Below are 20,788 nucleotides of genomic sequence, written 5' to 3'. Positions count from 1 at the left end.
GTGGGACTGTGTGTCAATTAAACCTCTTTCCTTTATAAGTTACCTATTCTCGAGTATGTCTTTATTAGCAGTGGCAGAACAGATAAATACAATGGCCATCTGCTTCTTGAGAAACTCATACTAATTATGCAGACAATAATTAGTAACATTGCTTTCTCAATATCCCCAAATACAAGTCCCAAAAAGATGTGCACAACAATTCTGGAAGCATCCCTCACTGTGTTTCCCTAACCGTAAGTACATAAAAAGTGTATGTGGCCAGAGGCATTAATCCCAAAACCTAAGCCAACTTACACAAAAGGAGAAACAATTACTTTCATTATTCATTTTTTTAACAGCTTTCCTGAGGTATAATTAACATACAATCAGCATCATATATTTAAAGTATACATGTATGGTTTTACACATGTATAAACCCATCATCATTACAACCTATATAACAACATATCCTTCACTATTTCAAGTTTCCATCAGTTCCTTTGTCATTGTTATATCTTGCCTATCCATACCTTTGCATCACTAGGCAACCACTACTCTGCAAGTTATCATAATAGTTTTAATTATCTAGAATTATATAAAAATGAAACCATAATGTATTTACTCTTTTTCAACTGTCTTCTTTTGCCCAGCCTAAATACTTTAAGGTTCATCCATAATGTACATATAAATAATTCATTACTTTTTCAATGAACAAAAGTATTCCATTGTATGAATATACAACCTGTTTCTTGATATATACACTGATGGACATTTGGGCTGTTTGCAGTTTGGCACTATTACAAATAAGACTGCTACAAGCCTTTGAGTACAAGTTTTTGTATGAATATAAGCTTTCATTTAGCTGGGGCAAATAAAGCGTGAAATAGCCTAATAATACAATATGCATATACTTAACTTTTTAAGAAACTTGACACAGTTTTCAAAAATGGTTGTACCATGTACATTCTTACAAGCAATGCATGCAGTAGAGTGATATCTCATTGTAATTTTAGTTTGCATTTCCCTAATGATGAATGTTGTTGAAAATCACAATGAGATATTGCTCTACTGGACTTCATACATTGCCGGTAAGACTTCTGCTGTGATTTTGATCAGTGTTATGCTGAGTTCACGCAACAATTTTGGGAGAAGAGACACCCCACAATATTGAGTCTTCCAACTACTGAACACAGTGTATTTCTTCAATTATTAGGTCTTCTTTAATTTTGTTCAGCAATGTTTTGCAATTTTCAGCACATGGGCTTGTGCATCTTTTGCAGAATTATCCATGAGTATTACATAATAAATATGATGCTGTAAATGGTATCATTTTCAACTTAGACTTTCAACTGATCATTGTTAGATACAGAAATGCAACTGACACTAGTTTGTATCCTGCAACCTTGTTGAACTTACTTATGAGCTCCCGTAGATTTTTGTAAAGTCCATTAGATTTTCTACATAGACAATAACGTCATCTGCAAGTAAACCAATTTTACTTCCTCCTTTCCAGTATATATGACTTTTATTTCTTTGTATTGCCTGTGGCCTTTGCTAGGACCAAACAGTGCAAAGTTCAGTAGAAGTGATGACAGTGACTATCCTTGCTTTGTCACTGTATTACAGTTTTTTTGGAAATGCCCTTTTCTCATGTTGAGGAAATTCTATTCAATTCTTTATCATGTTGACAGCTTTGGGAATGGATTTTGGAATCAGAATTTGTCAAATGCTTTGTCTGCTATATTTAGATGAATACTCTGATTTTTAAAAATTTGTTCATATAGTGAAATACGCTGCTTTTTAATATCATAGGATAAATCTCAATTGGCTATGATCTATTATGCTTTTACCATATTATTAATACATTTGCTAAAATTTTGTTGAGAAATTTTATATCATGATCTATATTTATATGTTGTTTTCTTCTTGATATGTCTTTTTCTGGTTTTGGTATCAAGGTAATTTGGCCTCACAGAAGCAGCTGGGAAGTTTTAACTCCTGTTCAACTTTCTAGAGAAATCTACATAGAATTGGTATTTTTGCTTTCTTAAGTGTCTGGTAGAATTCACCAGTAAAGATTTTTGGGCCAGTACTTTTCTTTCATGAGAAGGCTTTAAGTTACGCATTCAATTTATGTAACTGATACAGGGATATTCATGCTATTTACAGCAGTCCCTTAGTATCTGCAGGGGATTGGTTCCAGGATGCCCAGAAATACCAAAATTCATAGAGACTCAAGTCGCTGATAAAAAATTATGTAGTATTTGCATAAAACATACACACATCCACGCATATACTTTAATCTCTAGATTACCTATGGTACATAATACAAGGCAAATGCTATATAAATGGTTATCTTACTGCTAAACTTTTTTAGTTCATTTTTTTTTTGTATTGTTATTTTTATTGTTATTTTCAAATATTTTTGATTCATGACTGAATCCACATGTATGGAATTCATGAATTCAAAAGGCCAACTATATTCTTCATTGAGCTTTGGCAATATATGTCTTTCAAGATATTATTCACCTTATTGTTGCTTTAGAGTTGTTCATTATCTACTTCATATTAATACGATCTTTCTTGCTACATGTTCCATGTGAAATAAAAAGGAACGTATATTATCTGCTACTGAGTGGCGAAGTATTCTATAAATATTAAATAAGTCAAGTAGATTGACAGCAGTGCTAAAGTTTTCTGTGCCTGTATTGACTTCTTATTTACTATCAATTATTGAGAGGGGCTACTGAAATCTCCATTAATTATGGACCTGTCTACACCTCCTTGCAGTTCTGTTTTTATTTCATGTATTTTGAAACTATGCTATTGAGAGAACACTTAGAATCATTACATCTTCTTGATTAACTGACCTCTTTATTATTATGAAATGGTCTTCTTTATACCTGATACTATTACTTGCTCTGAAATCTTCTTTGTCTGATATTAATTTAGTTATTCCAGCTTTAATTTGATTAGTACTAGCCAATTATTTATTTTTATATCTTTTAGGGCTTAACTTTTTAGTGTCTTATCTAAAATAGATTTATTATAGGCAGCATATAATTGGATTTTTAAAATCCTACATAACAATCTTTATCTTTTAATTGGAGTGTTGAGACCGTTTACATTTATTGTGATGATTGATATGGCTAGGTTTCAATCTACCACTTTCTGTTTGTTTTCTAGCTACCCATTTATCATTTGTTCTCCTTATCTTCTTTTGTTGCTTTCTTCTTCATTATTCCATTTTATCACCTCTTGTTGGCTTTTTAATCATCACTCTGTATTTTTAGTGCTTACTCTAAGGTTTACACTACACATCTTTAACTTATCAATGTCTATCTTCAAGTAACATAATTCTGGACATATAGTACAGGCACATCCCAGCCTCTGTGCTATTGTTTTATATATTTTACCACTACATCTACTATACACCCCACAGGACATTATAATCAATTTTTGTTCAAACAGTCAATTGTTTCCTAAAGAGAATTAAAATACTAAGGAAAAGTCTTATATATTTACCCACACAGTTACGTTTTTTGATACTTTTCATTCCTTTCAATATTTTTCAAAGAATATTCAAAACTATTTGGCAATATTTTTCTTCAGCCTAAAGAACTGCCTTAATATTTCTTACTGTGCAGGAGACTGGAAAATGAATTCTGCCCTTTTACATACTGGAAAAAAACTTTGTTTATTTTACTTTTGTTTTTGAAAGACATTTTCTTAAATATAGAAGTCTAGGCAGAGAATTCTCTTTTTCAATTTTAGTGCTCTAAATATGCTGTTCCACTCTCTTTCACTTGCACTGTTTTGTACAAATAATTTGTTGTCATTGTTATCTTTTTTCCTCTATACAAAATGTATCTCTTTTCTCTGGCTACTTTAAGATTTTCCCTGTATCCCTGGTATTGAGAGATTGATTATGATGTATCTTAATATAATTTTCTTCAAGTTTCTTTTGTTTGGGGATTCATTGATCTTGGGCCTGTCAGTTTATAGCATTGATCAAATTTGGAAAAATTTTGACTATTATTTCTTCAAATATATTTTTTCTGCCATCTACTATTTTGCTAGCTCTAATTATATGTATTCATTTTGCTGAAAGTTGTCACAGAGCTCACTTATGCTCTCCTATATTCTTAAGCCTTTTTTTCTTTGTGCTTTATTTCGAATAATTTCTGTTGCTATGTTTTCAGGCTCACTAGTTTTTTGTCTATAATGTCTAATCTCCCATTAATCCCATAGAGAAAATTTTTTACCTCAGACATTGTAGTTTTCATCTGTAGAAGTTCAATTTGGATTCCACATCTCTACTTAACATTTTTAATCTTTCCTCCAACTTTAGAGACATAAGGAATACCTTACAATAACTACTTTCATCTTCCAATCTGTTAATTCTAACATCTTTGTCAGTTTGGGGTGAATTTTAGTTGATTTTATTTTTCTATTTTGATCACGCTCTCCTGCTTCTTTATGCAAAATTTTTGATTGGAGATAGCTGATTAGATACCAAATACTGGGATTTTTTTTTTTTTTTACTTTAGTGCTTAATATTTTTGTATTCTTATAAATATTCTTAAACTTTCTAGATAGATGTTTAATCCTTTTAGTTGTTGCTTTTAAAATGTATTCTCCACAGCCAGAGGAGCATTTAGTCTACAGTTAATTGTTCTCCACTATTGAAGCAACACCTTTCTGAGTACTCTAACCAATGCCCCACCAATTACGTGACCCTCTAATCTGGTTAGAGAGGAAGGCAGTATTTCCAGGCTTACGTGCACTCTGAGTATTGTTCCTTTCACTCCTTTCAAGCAGTTCCTTCTCCAGTCTCAGATAGACTCCTCACATGAATGTGATTGTCAGTATTCTGGTGAAAACTTGAGAGACAGCCTCTGTAGATGTCCAAAGTTCTCTCTATATACCTGTCTCCTCTCCAGGATTCTGCCCTGAGAACTCTAGCCATCTTGATCTCCCCAGAACTTAGGAAGTCTGCTAGGCTGTGCCTGGATTTTCTCACTCCATAGCACAGAAGTTGGTTTCCCTGGGCCACACTGGAAGAAGAATTGCCTTGGGCCACACATAAAATACACTAACGATAGCTGATGACCAAAAAGAGAAAAACAAACAAACAAAAAAAAAACAAAAAAAAAACTCATAATGGCTTAAGAAAGTTTACGAATTTGTGTTGGGCTGCATTCAAAGCTCTCCTGGGCTGCATGAGCCGTGGGCCACAGGTGGGGCAAATTTCCAGGTCGTAGCACAGCCTGGAAAAACCCTTTCAGGCAGCAAGCTGGGGAAGTCAAAACGGTTCACATTGTTGTTTCCCTTCTCTCACGCGTCACTGTTTTTTGTTGCTTAGTGTCCAATATCATGAAAACCACATTTTCATATGTCCTGTCCTGTATTTTGTTCTTTTCAGGCAGTAAGGCTAATTTATTCCTGTTAGTCTATCTTGGCTAAACACAGAAGTCTGAATTTTGTTTTAAGCTTTATGAGTTTTGAACATTTTAGGTTATATACATAAAGTTCTGAGCCTATGAATTCAGAGTCATAGTCTGAAATATACATATATGTGTGTGTATTGCCTAGACTAGATAAGAAAATAATCCCTAAACGGCAAGCCATCCCTTTAATTCAATGGCATCATGTACCTTGTTATCAGTACTCATACTGAACTGACACAACATAGTTCTAAAGAGTGGAAATACATTACTTTTGCAATGTCCTGTTTCACTAGAATCAAAGTTGAGGATAAGCATATGGGTTCTGAGGTTATACCACCAGTGTGCCAATCCTACTTTCTTCCCTTATTAGCTGAGTGAACATGAGAAAATTGCTTCACTTCTTTAGGCCTCCATTTTTTTATTCATAGTGTTATGCTAAAAAATATTTTGGGTTGTTAAAAATATTAATTCCTCTAAAGTAGTTATCATAGTAAAAGTCCAATAAATGTTATCTTCCCTCCAAATTATACAATTTCCAATTTATATTAAAAATCTAATTTTTGTACACATAAAGCATAATCTCAGTGAAATATTATATAAATTTAATCTAGCAGACATGCAGTGAGTTCCCCTAAGAGATTCCACCCTTCATTCTTTTCTGTTTGCCACTCCAGAATGACGTTTGTGGAGAACTGCTTTCAAGTATACAAGTCATTCATAGCTCCTCTACTCAGGGTCTACTTGAGGGTACAGAAGGCAGCCTCTAGACTCCAGCATTTCAGACTTTGTAAATTAAGGTCCGTGTCTATTTTTCCTTAAGTCTCTGTGAACATTCAAGGACCTTTATTATCTCTATACTTATTTGTATCCTATTTCTTCTACTTGGAATCCCCCATGCTTATGCAGTCACATGTATGATGTGTCTTCCATTATGCTGCACTGTGTGGAGTATAAGAAACACAAAGGCAATTTTAGATAAGTATCTCTGCTCTTAAGAGGCCCGCAGCCAAGCAAATACACAGTCGCAACACAATGAAGAGAGCTATTCTAGAGGAATGGATATACGGCAGGTAAAAGGACAGACTGCCTTATTTTTGCCAGCTAAATAAGATGGGGGTAGGAAGGTAGGGTGGTCAAGGAAAGCATCACAGATGAACTGATCTCTGTACTGTTTGAAAAACTCTGACCTACTTCTTCGTTCAGATTCAGCAATATGCAAATCTATAGATTACAAGTACTTGGCTTAAATAAACTCTACATATATGTAAGTCACATTGTAAAATGCTTAGAATAATAACTTGTGTAGAGGAAGAGGGCAAACTAAGACATTTTCAAAAGACCAGTTAAGTAATGAGTAACTGCTAATAAGAACACTGATATTTATAATAAAAAACATGTCAAAACAAGTAGGGTCTAATTCAACTGCATAAAAAGCAAGGTCGCGATAATGATATACAATATTTTCCAGTCAATCTATAATGTTACCAAAAATCCCACAAAAGGTAATATAGTGAAACTTACGCTGTTCACAACTGATGTCCCAGAGATCCTGAAATAGTCTCTCTCTCTCCCAACAGGACTATGTTATCTAAGAGAGCATAACAGGCCAGGCGCGGTGGCTCACGTCTGTAATCCCAGCACTTTTGGAGGCCAAGGCGGGTGGATCACCTGAGGTCAGGAGTTTGAGACCGGCCTGGCCAACATGGCAAAACCCCATCTCTTCTAAAATAACAAAAAAATTAGCGAGGTGTGGTGGTGCAAGCCTGTAATCCCAGCTACTCGGGAGGCTGAGACAGGAGAATCGCTTGAACCCAGGAGGCGGAAGTTGCAATGAGCCAAGATCACACCACTGCACTCCAGCCTGGGCAACAAAGCGGGACTCCATCTCAAAAAAAAAAAAAGCATATCAGATCTCGGCTTTACTTTTTAAATCATAGCTGATCATTTATTGAGCAGTTAACTTGGTGCTGGACACAGGCCACGGCACTTCAATTCTCATTTAAATCTCATCTCAGGATTGTGAACTTCTCTTAAAGTATCCACTGTATTCCAAGTCTTTCCACTGTCAATAAAAACATCATTAAGCCTTATTTGTACGACTTAAGTAGGTCACAACATTCTTTTTTCTCCCCCCTCAGAGTCCATTTTCGAATATTCTACTTCTAATAACCAGCCACCACATCTATCATTTTGATAACGGGGGAATCGTCTTAAAAAGATATTAGCATTGATGACCATTATTTATTTCATTCATTGGATGCCAGGCATTATATCATTCAATCTTCACAAAAATGATTCAAAGTTAACATAATAGATGTGCATTATATATGTACAAACAGGCATCAGAGAGGGCAATCACATTTCTAAAGTTACACAGGTTTTAATATTAAGCTTTGATTTCAACTACAGCCTGCGTTCTAAAAATACAAGTAACACTTAGTGGAAGCTTACCATGTGTCAGGCACACTGCCTATTGTGTGTCAGGTGTTTAACACATTATTGCTTTTAATCTTTCTAATGAATCTATGAGGTGATTATGGGTCCACAACTGTTTATCTGAAACCGCTGGAGACAAGTGTTATTTAAGAATTTGTAACTTCTGAAATATACGGAATTTGTTACATCACTTCCCCCATATACATGCACATCTGATTTAATTACCTTTGAGTAAATTCTATATAATCACATCTGATTACATTTAATTTGTGTGTGTCTGGTAGTTTCGCCTTCTTTCTACACCAATTAACTTCTAATGTCTTTTAATCTGATGTTGAAACAGGAAAACAGAAAAAATATTTATGGAGATAAAAATAAAATATTCTAGCCTTTGTATTTTATATTGCAGGTTTCCCTGCTCTAGGTAAACCAAAATCAAAGAAAGAGCTGGAATAAATGAAATACACATTGCTTTTGTTCAAAAGAGAATAAAGTATCAGGATCTACTGGGCTGCCAAAAGTTCAATCTTATTTTACAGATCTAAACAGCAAAGGCTTAAATCGAGGATTAAGAAGTGAAAGCCTGGCCTCTCCCAGATAGATCAATCAGTGAATTGATTTTTCTCCCAGATTTAAGTCCTTCCTTCATACAACACCAAGCGTCTCCACTTCTCGTCTAGCATTACATCTCTCTTTTCTTATCTTCATTTTCTTCTTCCCCTCTTTTTCTTCCACTTCCCACTGTCTGCTTTTTCTTCTCTAATTTTCTTTCCCTTCTGTTCTTAATGGCATTCAAGATAAGGGTACCATCTGAGCCAGTGCCAAAAAGTTAAGTTCCCACAGATCTTTTGGTATTTCTCTGATGCCCATTTAAGGCTAAGTTTAGCTTAGAGAGTGCAAGGTTATAAAGTGCTCTTCTTAACGGCCTCACAAGTGCAGAAATATGTGTGTGTGTGTGTGTGTGCCTGAGGGTGCATGTGAGTGTGACATCTGTAGTTGGTAACACTCACTCTCTGCTTATTGTAATTTTCATTCTACTAAATTTTCAGAGTGCAAGAAAAAGAGAGACATTTTATTTCTGCAAAATAAATATCAGCTTAGTAATTAAGGTAATTGGTCATGAATTATGGAGTTTAAATAATGTTAGTATAAGATTTAATCATGATATATCACAGGAATTAGTCTGATACTGTTTTTCCCACTGTAGTAAGCTATGTTTTTCCATTCTACATTCATTTGACTGAAAGAAAGACTTTTGTAACTTGTCCTGCATTAGGGAGCATTTTCGAGCTCTCCTACTTTTTGTTCCTACTCCTATTGTGGTATTTACTGTGTCTTATTGCATCCTCATGTGTAAAGTAGATGACTAGTTTTTCCATAATTTGTTTCTCATTAATAAGAAGTATATATTGGTTTTTCTTATAATTCAAGTTCCAAGTACTTAGCCTAATACTTTAAGAGTCCTCAACAAATATTGGATGAATAAGTATTAGATATTTATTTTAAAAATTAGTTTAGTTACACTCTGGAATATTCTAATCTGTGGTTAAAAGGTAAATGGAAGTAAACACTCCAAAGCACTTATATCTTACTCTTATATCTTGCTTTTCCTTTTGTGTTATTACAACATGCAGTACAACTATAACAATCTGTAGCATATTTAGTAACACAAAAGGAGAAGCAAGATATAAGGATATTTCACGTTACAGAAGAGCAAATTCTAGTAAGAAAGGAAAGATCCCATTTTTTGTAAACACTACATGCATGTGCAGTAGAAAAATGACTCAAGTTACAGTCTCCAAGATGTTAATGGTAATTAATCTTAAATGTAGGCGTTATGAATAATTTGATTCTCATCTTTCATCTTGTTTTATTTCTAAATTATTTTATAATAAACATGCATTACATTTTAAAACAGAAAACTACAATGGAACGTATTTTCTTGAAAACATTCTTTATCAATTTCCTGAAAGTATCAAATTCACTGTGTACAGAATTCTATGTAATACCAGCTTGTTCTCTTCACCATATTCCCTATATTCCTGGTCATACTACTAATTTGCTATGTTACTTGAATGTTCATAAGCTGTACAATCACCCTGCATGCTTTATAATACATTCCAAGTCCTTTGGGTTAACAAGTATATCAGTTATTTCTAAACAAACTTGAGTCTGGGTCTACAGTATTCCCAGAATTAAGGAAAACCGAAATTTGTCCATGTTTACAACTACTCTTGGAGGATTTGGGTAAGGTCTAAGTAGATTTAGTGGCTATTACAGTTACTTTACTTCCTGAAGTGTGGGTGAGTAAATAAAAATGTATACAATAATTGAAGAGTTTATAATTAGACGCCAAGTTGCCAGCATGGACACCTGAGTGGCAGGTTGTGGTTGACTCCTTTCAGAGAAGTTGTCATCATCATCTTCCCACTAAATTAGACTATATGGGATCTTACACATCTGCTAAATGTCCTCGTTGGACAGCAGCAGAATAATGCAGAGTTCCAGCAAGCAGGACTCTGATGAGCAGGACTGTTTTGTGATGGGGTGAGTGAGTGAGAGCCCTTGACCAGAGAGATTCAGGCAGAGATGGAGTGACTCCTTCTCAGCACGCTTTTAGACCTGGGTTCACGCATTAGTTTCTATAACTGGATGATTTCACAAAAGGTAACCTGAATGGAAATCAATTTATGTTCATTTTACATAAAGGCTTGAAAGTTTAGATTTTTTGAACTCTAACATTTGCAACTTGATGTCACCTTTTTTTTTTATGGAAGATGCAGATTAACAAAAGTCATTTTTCCTTATAGTGTCAATAATTAAAAAGTAATTTTCTAGTCCTTGTTTCCTTTAAGTTGTACTAAAAAATGTACACTTTAAAGGAAATGTTACTAAGCACCAGATTATTTGAAATTTTACACAATTTGCATACTATTTTAAGGAAGTCAAGTTTACATGATAAAAACCATTTGTAGTAGTAATTTATGTATAACTTAAAAGGGTCTAGGATATACTTCTAACAGATGGGCCTTATATAAACCTCAAGGAAAATTCCATTACAAAAGAAGATTTCAACAATCCTTTAAGTCAAAAAAGTTGAAAGGAGGACTCTAGACAGGCCACATTTGTGATCAAGTAATCATCTATTTGGTTCAGAAATTCCTTAGGTAAATGTATTTCTTGTCTACCCAACCCCTCCAAGTTTCTACTGATAAAACATAAGGTACATTTTAAGTATTAGGGAAAAAAATCCACTGAGTCTCAACATCGAATGCTGACTCCGTTTCTGTTTAATCTCAAGCGTATATTAAGTGAGATATTTATCTTTTTTTCAAATTACATTTGTTTGGAAAGAGATACATAAAGAATTCAGTACCTTCATATGCCATGGCCACAAATGAGCTGCCTGCATTTTACAATTAGCCTGTTGTCACAAGAACTGTTTTTTTTTTTTTTTTATGCTAAGTATAAAAGGTCATTGTACATATTAGCAAGTGTGAAAAGAGAACTCCAAAGAAGTTCAGGTTACCCAGCACCCAGACTCAAGTTAAATACCATAATCATGCCAGCCATTGGTTACTAGTCAGTCTCTGGGTCTAGATACCAGTCTGCCAAAAGCCCAGATAGCTGGAAAAGCAGCCACGTTTTATCATATGACTGATCCCAGGAGGCCAATTTAAAGGGAAATTGTGTGTTCTACATTAAGGAGGAACAAATATCTCTGATTTTACAAGGGTCTTTTTTTAAAGAGAACAAAGAATATATATTTTGAAATTCAGTAATTTTAAAATATATATGTAAACTTCAAACGTTAACAGGGCACATGAGCTTACTCACTAACTTCAACATAAGTGAGTTACTCTTTTTGCGTCTACATAGACACAATGTTTCTTGAAAAAAATTATGAACTTCATTTTCAGTAGAACGGGTTATTATACATGTATAAATTCAATGTAAAACATCTTTTTAAAATACTAAAGTTCACAGTTGCTATCTAAGAGTGGAACTTGCTAACTCCTTTAGAAGAAACGAAGCTTTAGAACTTCCATCTGAAGGGTAGCAAGTAATAAGACTTTTAAGAAACAAACCAACATTTAAAAAATATCCCTAAGGGTAATCCATTAGCTAATTAATCTTATATTTTTTTCTGAAAACATGCTACTGTACATGTAAAATATATGGAAGTCTTTATTGAATTCTCAGAAATTAATGAGGACTAACAAATCTAATGAATGAATTACTCTTGAAGAATAATGACGCAATTCCTGGAAGCCTCTGAGTTGAAACTACTCACCCAATTTCTTTGCCAATTACAACTTGATTTTGAAATCTGATTCAGGATGAAAGAGCTACAAAGTTTACAAGACTCCCAGAAAAATGAAGATCATCTCTACCAATTAATGTTTGAAATTTTAAATTTATTCTACATTATATGATGTTCAAATAAACTTAGCGTTATCTAAGAAATATGTGTTATTCCATTCTGAATAATTTCTTTTTATGCTAACATTTCATAATTAATTTTTCTTTCCCAAATAAAAGCATCTGGTAAAGACATTTAAATTCATCCTAAGTGTAACATTAAACTCTATCATTTGTGGAATGTACTTCAGCTCCAAGAAATCTCAATTACATTAAAAATAACAAAAATACCTTGATGTATATATACATCCAAATGTATGTGAAAAAATATTTTACTTTTCAAACTTCACCATATAATTGTAATTTCTCAGTTTCTTCTCAAGATTAAACTTGAAAAGCAAGATGAAGTTTTGTCAGGGTAATGAGTATAATTTTTTAAATATAAGGCTTCTTTCACAACTCAAAGCCTCTATACATATATAAACCTTGACCCCTACTTATCTGTAATATTTCATTGACATAATTTCATATATTCTAGTTTCACAATAAAGAAAGTTCTGTACAACTTGAGGCCACAACAAGCTCTGGAAAAATGCACTGAGGACGTAAATAACAATGAATGATTATGTAATATTACTTTAAAGCTCAAGCTTGTTTGTACTGTTATGGATCAGCGCTAGTTACTTCTCACATTTTATAAAGTTTAACTTCTTTGATATGTCATGAAGCTGTTCACCATCAGGACATTATTTTAGGTAGCTTACACACAGCACACACACTCTTTTGCTCCTTGGTACTTGTGATCTGGGAGACCAGGAGTCAGGCTTCCGCAGGCCTAGAGGGAGCCAGCAAACTCGAGCCACTCCCCTCACACCACTGCACTGCCCTGCACTGCAACTCAGCTCAACCTAAGAGATCACACTCTCTAGAACCCTTGAAACATAAATATTCCCATGATCCATAATGAGGGATCAATGCCAGAGATTTTCAGCAGTCTATAGGTCATGAGTTTAACTGCTATTCGAATCAAAGTAAATTGGTTTCACATTGGCTTGACCGACCATTTACATGAATAAGTTGGACAATGTGGGATGCCTACCCAGCATCCATCCCTCCACTCCTTTTCTCTTACCCAAAGGAAGCTCTATTGGCTTCAGATACCCAATCATCCCTTCCATGTGAATCTGGGGAAGCTTAAATCATCTCCTGCTGCAAGGACAGGTCCTGATAAGTCTACGTCAAACATATTACCACCACCGCCACCCACTTTGCCATGAACCGTTTTAAAACTCAAGCTTAAGCCATGCAGCATACAAAGTATCTCTGGAGGCTATTGCTGGTCCACAGTTGGAGGTGATGTTTTCTGTCTCAAGAGGTGAAAAGGAAACATGTTTCCTGAGTGACTGTGACAGCCATCTTACAAGCACAAAGAACTTCATGGTAGGATAAAAAGTGAAACATAAAGGAGGGCGGGGTCAAGAGAAACAGAGTAACAGGGTAAAAGCCTTTATCACATCCTACCTCAGGCCCGCTAGCTTGGGACTTTTTGTTGTGAAATGCTATACATTTCCTTATTGCTTAGGACAATTTATGTCAGATTTTGTGGGGTGTGCAGTCAAGGATATCCTGACACTATTTCATTTTTAACAGAAGCAGTTCTTTCAACAATGCCTCCTAATTTGAATTAAGCACATTATTAGAATTTGCCATCAGCCACTCACTCAAAATTACCCCAGAGCCATAGCCCCAGAGTTGGTTGCCCAAACTGAGTTCACTGGTGGAAAAAGTTGAGATGCTTCTGCCACTATTAGTTATGTCTCAAAATCTTACTATTCAACTTAGAGACATAATCAAAGAAGAGTAAAAATATGATTTCGTTAGCAGACTCTTCATTGAATAACAAAAAATTGCACATTTTTACAATAAAATAGACTTCTTCAGAAAGTGGGGTTCTCATTTCTCTTCTTACCTCTTTCACACTGTGGACCAGTGAATCCATAAACACAAGCACAGCGGTTGGGTCCGATACAGCGTCCACCATTCTGACACCCATTTTCACAGACAGCTGCATACAAAAACAGCAAGAAGCTCATTATACAGCCAGTCTCCAAGCACAATATAGTAGTACAGTGATGCTGCCCATAAAGGATCTTATGTTAAATTACAGTAAATTACATTAAATTAAACTGCAATTTGTGTAAATTACACAGGTTAAAGTTCACATCTTAAATTTAAGTAAATATATTTAAGTATATTCAGACAAAAGCTTACACACGTCATGTAAATCACACTGTTAAGCAAGTGTTTGGTAAAAGGTTTTTTTTTTTTTTTAATCAGAATCATATTCACTGTCTCTCATGCTCATTTAGTGAGAATGTAACTACTCAACCCTCAATTTCCATCTACTAACCCTATAATCTATATTTTCACTGGTAATAAATGAATAAAATATGGGGAAATGAAGGAAGAAAGAGGCTGATTGAGGTAGCACAGAAAAGGAGCAGGAGGAGAAAATGTAATAAGAAAAAAAATGATATGGCAATAAACGGAAAAGCAAAATTCAGAGAAGAAAAGGAAGCAAAGCGGGGAAAAAAGGTAAAGCTGGAAGGGCAAAACCAAGAAAAGGGGGGAAAATGCCATCAATGTTAGCTATAAAATGCCAAAAGAAGTAACCAATGTGTAGACTATGTGCAGGTCATAGAATAAAAGAAAGGGGGAAAAAAAACTGTGTAAGCATAATATGTTCTTTCATATAAAATTAACTCACAATCCAAATATTTTCAAAGTCATGCTGACAAACACGCAACACACACTCTCTTTTGCTCCTTTAGCCTTGTGACCTGGGAGATCAGGAGTTAGGGTTCCATGAGCCCAGAGGGAGCCAGTAAACTTGAACCACTCCCCTCTCCGCACTGCACTGCCCTGCACTGCAGCTCGGCTCAGTCTGAAAGATCACACTCTCCAGAATCCTTGGAACATTAGGATTCCCGTGATCCATAATGAAGAGAGCTGAATTCAAGAACACGTCTCCTCCAGGGCAAAATACTGATACTGAGAGTGTGTCTCCCAATCTACCCACCCTATTGAAACATTTGTCCTCACAAATGAGTTAGAGGATTATATTCTATGACCTGTGTCCATAAATCGAGATGAAGGACACTAATTATTCAAATTAAAGGGAAGTGGGGGGCAAAGGACTTCATGTGAGGTACGTATCAAAAATGGGAAACTCAATAAGTATACTGATATCTAGTAGCACAGTAATGCTGCTATTTCCTTATCAGGTATGTTGAACCAGGTAGACTGCCTATCATCTCCAGAATGCATGGAGTGATTTCTGTTCTGCTAATAATGGTCAGAAGACCAAAACGCACTTGGAAATGAAAGATGATCTTGACCTTAAAGAGTCACTGTGCCAATGGCCTCAGAGGCATTTGTTGATAGTTACACTTCAATTAAAGGCATGATTCTGTGTGTCACTGCACGAGTACAGCTCCCTAGGAACCACACCTTTCTGCTTCTTCACCTGTCTCCAGCTGAGTCCTATACAGCACTTCCCACTCATCACTGCCTTGAAATATAGGCAGACTTGAAATATAAGTAAATACGAAGCAGAAAGGAAAAGGAAAAAAGGCCACAAGGAGCATGAAAAAAATAAAGATGGATGGGAAGGTGGGAAAAAACAAAACTCATCAGAGCATTCTGTGCAGTAATTCCATAGAAACAATTGTCAGGATTTGAAGATTTCTACATGCACGTGTATGTTCATTGCAGCACTATTCACAATAGCAAAGACATGGAATCAACCCAAATGCCCATCAATGATACCTGGATAAAGAAAATGTGGCACATATACACCATGGAATACTATGCAGCCACAAAAAGGAACAAGATAATGTCCTTTGCAGGGACATGGATGGAGATGGAAGCCATTATCCTCAGCAAACTAACACAGGAACAGAAAACCAAACATCGCATGTTCTCATTTATAAGTGGGAGCTGAACGATGAGAACACATGGACACTGGGAGAGGAACAACACACACTGGGGCCTGTCTGGGGAGGGCAGGGGGAGGGAGAGCTTCAGGATAAATAGCTAATGCATGCAGGGCTTAATACTTAGGTGATGGGTTGACAGATGCAACAAACTACCATGGCACACGTTTACCTATGCAACAAACCTGCATGTCCTGCACATGTATCCCAGAAATTAAAACACAATTAAATTTTTTAAAAAGAAAGATTTAAAAAATCAATTGTTAAAAACATACACTGCAAAATACTAAGTCCAAAGTAATATGATCAATTAAAATGTGTGGAATTTTCTTTAAATGCTATTGAGCTGTAGGAAATTTAAATTACAGTCACTTTCCCACATGTGTTCTCTCATCACTCATCACAATGCCAGCCTTTGGGGAAGAGCCGTACACACTAGTTGTAACACTCAGAACACAACCTCTGGTAAATGGAGGAAGGGCTTCTCCCAGGGTTTTCCACAATAGAGTTTCCAATTCCCAGGTAGAACAAGGCTGGATGAACCTTGAGCTTCTCCTGGAAAGAGCTGGCCCATTACCAATTAAACCGAATCTAATCTGTGTAGGTTAGATTATCAATGCCTCCCTTTTCACTAAAGATTTTTGGAGGTTTGCAAATTATAGTTATTGTTTATAAAAAATATTTATCTTAACTTGTAATATGGGTTTCTTGTTACTTTTAATGAATCAATAAATATTTTAAATTTCTCAATTTTAATTTCTAACGTCATAAATATTGATGGAACTCATATAAACAAAAGACATTTGAGGACCTCAACAATTTTTAAAAATGTAAAGGGATCCTATGAACAAAAAGATCAAGGGCCACTGATATAACCATTTGCTTGTATTTCTGTCTCTCATGTGAGATGGGTTCCCCCAGAACAAGGACCAGATCTGTTTGCCTTTGAATCCCCGTCACCTACTGTGGTATCTGATAGACTGCACAAACTCAGCAAACTCTCACACGTCAACATTTCACAGCATTTTTTCAAGTACTTCGTGAGGCAGAATGGTGCAGTGAACAGGTAATGAGCTCTGCTGTCCCTAGCACCCACTCACCACACCATCTCTCTGATTTTTAGCTTCCTGGTCTGCAAAAAGAGACTTACCAGTTCCTCCCCTACAGACATTTGAGGACTAAATAAAATAGCATATGAGACAAAGTGCGCAGTGGCTGTACGCTGAAGGTTTTCTACATTCTTAATTCCCTTCTCTTTCAACTACAGAACATTTGTACAAAAATGTTCTGTAAGACAAGATGTCTGCAGCAGCCGAAGTTTACATTAAAGAGCAACAGCAAAAGAGAAGCAGGAAACACAGATAAAAGTAGAAGAAAAAACTAAAAATGGTGAATTTCCTTTTTTCAAATAAATTATGATGAAAGGTATTTTACAAAATAACATTTTTTGTAACAAAAAAGAATGGAAACAGCAACTTACATTTCAACTGGAGTCAGAAAAAAAAATTGAAAATGCCTAAATTTCCACCACAGAAGGAACGCTGACCACTCAGGAAGAAAACTATGCTTACACCTAGCATGACAGTGGCGTGAAAGGCAAGAGAGCAAAAGATGTACTGCAGATAGAAATATGAGCTGGTTTCTCAGCTGCCCTCCAAAATCTTAGAAGGGGAAAACACACTATTTTCCCCGTGTGGGTTGGTTGCATAGTGTAGAAGCTCAGATATTTAGAGAACATTTTTATTCAACAGATATTTACTGAGCACTTACTTTGTGCTAGGTAACATGTCAGACACACGTTTTTATTAGACTACTTTACAACTCAGCAGAGATGCAGACACTTGGGCATAAGTCAAGTCTGAAATTATGATTGTAATTTCTACACAAATGTGTTAGAAAAATAGCATTCTAAACCAAGTTAAAATGTTAACAAGAGGAAAGAAACAAAAGCCTATTGTCTGACATAGGAAGGTATAAATCTTTACTATCGGTGCTGCCTTCTTCCTTTGTTTTCTAGGATACCACACTCTCTCAGTTTTCATTCCATCCTCATGTCCATTCTTTCTCACTCTTCTTTGCTGGCTTCTTTTCCTCTTCTCCATCTCACAATGTTGGACTGAATCGGGTCTCTGTTTTCAACTCTCTTCTTTAGCTACAACAACTTCCTAACGATCTTTATCTAGGCCTATGATTAAAATATTATCTATATAATAATTCAGTCTATACACTCCCAAATTTGTATCTGTACGTCCAGCCTCTCTCCGAAGATCAGAGTTCATAGATCTTTGCACTTGTAAGTTTGACAGATTTCTCAATCTAATGAATCCAGAACAAAACTCTTGCCCTCAGCCCCACCACTCCTTATCCAACCCACTCCCTATACAATCTTTCCCGTATCTGGAAATGACATCGCTATTAATCTAGGAGTTCCACCAAAACCCTCTCCTTGTCACTTTTGATCTTTACTTTTTCTATGTTTTTTAATCCGCCACGCTTGGTCCATCAGAGTGTACCTCCAAAATACAAGCTCAATCCAACCACTTACCACATCTTCAATGACTACAGCTGCAGCATCGTTCACTAGCACCACTGTGGTAGCCTCCTACATGGCCCTTTCCTTTTCTCTGTTATAATCCAGGCTCAACACAGCAGACAGGGTGATTTTTTTTTTTTATGTCAACCAGATCACAGAACACCACTGCTCAAAATGCTCCAGTGTCTTCCCATAATATTTAAGCTATAGTCCAAATTTTGTTCCTTGGCCTACAAGGCCCTACACCTCCCTCTCCAAACTCAATTCTTACCATTTTCCCTTTCCCCACTTTACTCCAAGGACATGGATCTTACTGTTTCCAAAACACATGGAGTCTGTTCCCACTACAGGTCCTTTAAATTTACTTTTCCCTTGTCCAGAACAATTTTCCCATGGATTTAAAAGCACAGACTCGGGTCTGTGTTTCAATGTCACCTTCTCAGAGATCCCTGATGTAAAATAGCAGACAACTGCTAATCCTGACCCAGACTCTCTTCCCCCTTACCCTGCTTTGTTCTTCTCCTAAAACTTCTCACTACCTAAATGTGGATTAGGTATTTACCTTTTTAGTATTAACTGTCATTTCTACCAGAATATGCGGCCAGGGTATCATCTTACCTGTTCACAGTAGTTACTCAATCAACACTACTGAATGAAATGGATGAAATGGAAGAATGCTTTCTAAGAAGTGCTGTCTGTTTCCAGGAAAGCAGCTAAGCAGTCTAAATGTGTCATAATGTTCATTTTAGCAAGCATCCTATTTCCAAGACTTTTCTGGATTCATAAATTGAAAAAGGTTCCATCTGCTTCTTTGCTTTCAGTACTGTAACACTCTTTCCATATAAGACGACTTGGAAAACATCTTCCTTACACCATTCCTTGAGCTGATAATCTATTAGTTATCATATCTTTACCTCCTTTTCTTTTACTTTTTTTTTTTTTTTTTTTTTGAGATGGAGTATCGCTCTGTCCCCCAGGCTGGAGTGCAGTGGCGCCATCTGGGCTCACTGCAAGCTCTGCCTCCCGGGTTCACGCCATTCTCCTGCCTCAGCCTCCCAAGTAGCTGGGACTACAGGCGCCCACCACCATGCCCAGCTCATTTTTTTTGTTGTTGTTATTTTTAGTAGAGATGGGGTTTCACCGACCTTTACCTTCTTAATTGCTGACAAACAAATTATGCTTGTTACACATTTTGCTTCCCCCATATGTTCTATTACCCCTGAGATAAACATCAGACAAGGAAGATGTCACCCCAAGAGAAATCTAGAGAACAAATGTTCAGTATATGCTGATTTTCTACGTTGCCTTTCCTCTGACTGGAAAATGTGGTAACATAAATATGATCTGACACAGAGGTGAAAGAACATCAAAGCATTTTAGAAGAGTAAAGTCCTTTCTATCCCCTGCCTTCCCATTCCTGTGTGAAGAACAAGAGACACACCCACTAGAGCGTGTTCTGTACAACCCTCATACATACGTACACAGGTATGCCCAAGGCACGGAGAGCAGCTAAATTCAGACTGAAGACAGCTAATTTCAGAATAGATTTGAGCAAATACTCTGAAAGATCAGTTGAGGTAAAGCAAGGATCTTTCTGCTGTGATTCTAATTTTCATTTTTCCCTCTACAGAGCAAAAGGATGTGTTTCAACAAGGATAGATGTGTCTCTTCATTGGTTATGGAACTTTGCAAAACAGAGTTACAATCAGATCTCCTAACACTTTTCTAAGGCCTAAATATATATATCAATCTATCCTTTTATGAATACTGTGTTTGTGATAGACTTCTGTCTTTCTTTTCTGGTTATAAACAGAAGACTGTCGTAGAACATGTAGGAAACACCTGAATGTACAAAGAAAATATGGAAGAAGTATCATTCATGGAACAAGAAACTCTGCTGCATTTATCTGTTCCACTGTTGTCCAGTTCTTTCTTGGTCTCCCCTGGCCAACCCTAGCCCACAGAAGTTAATGCATTGGTCCCCTCCTATTCTTGCCTCCTATTCACCCTCCATTTCTCAAACTTCAGTCAAT

General features: G+C 36.0%; 1 protein-coding gene across 1 annotated transcript in view; it reads right to left on the bottom strand.

Annotated features, from left to right (window-relative positions):
- Positions 1–20,788, bottom strand: part of FBN2 (fibrillin 2) — a 285,975-nt gene that overhangs the window by 252,303 nt on the left and 12,884 nt on the right. The window contains exon 5 of the mRNA XM_011981192.1: positions 14,197–14,292. Within this exon, the coding sequence (XP_011836582.1) occupies positions 14,197–14,292 (96 nt within the window). The remainder of the gene's footprint in view (positions 1–14,196; positions 14,293–20,788) is intronic.

The sequence above is a fragment of the Mandrillus leucophaeus genome, unplaced genomic scaffold, assembly GCF_000951045.1.
Source record: "Mandrillus leucophaeus isolate KB7577 unplaced genomic scaffold, Mleu.le_1.0 Scaffold221, whole genome shotgun sequence".
NCBI lineage: Eukaryota > Metazoa > Chordata > Mammalia > Primates > Cercopithecidae > Mandrillus > Mandrillus leucophaeus.
Note: the sequence above shows the minus strand (reverse complement) of the source record. Positions and strands in the feature narration are given on the sequence as shown.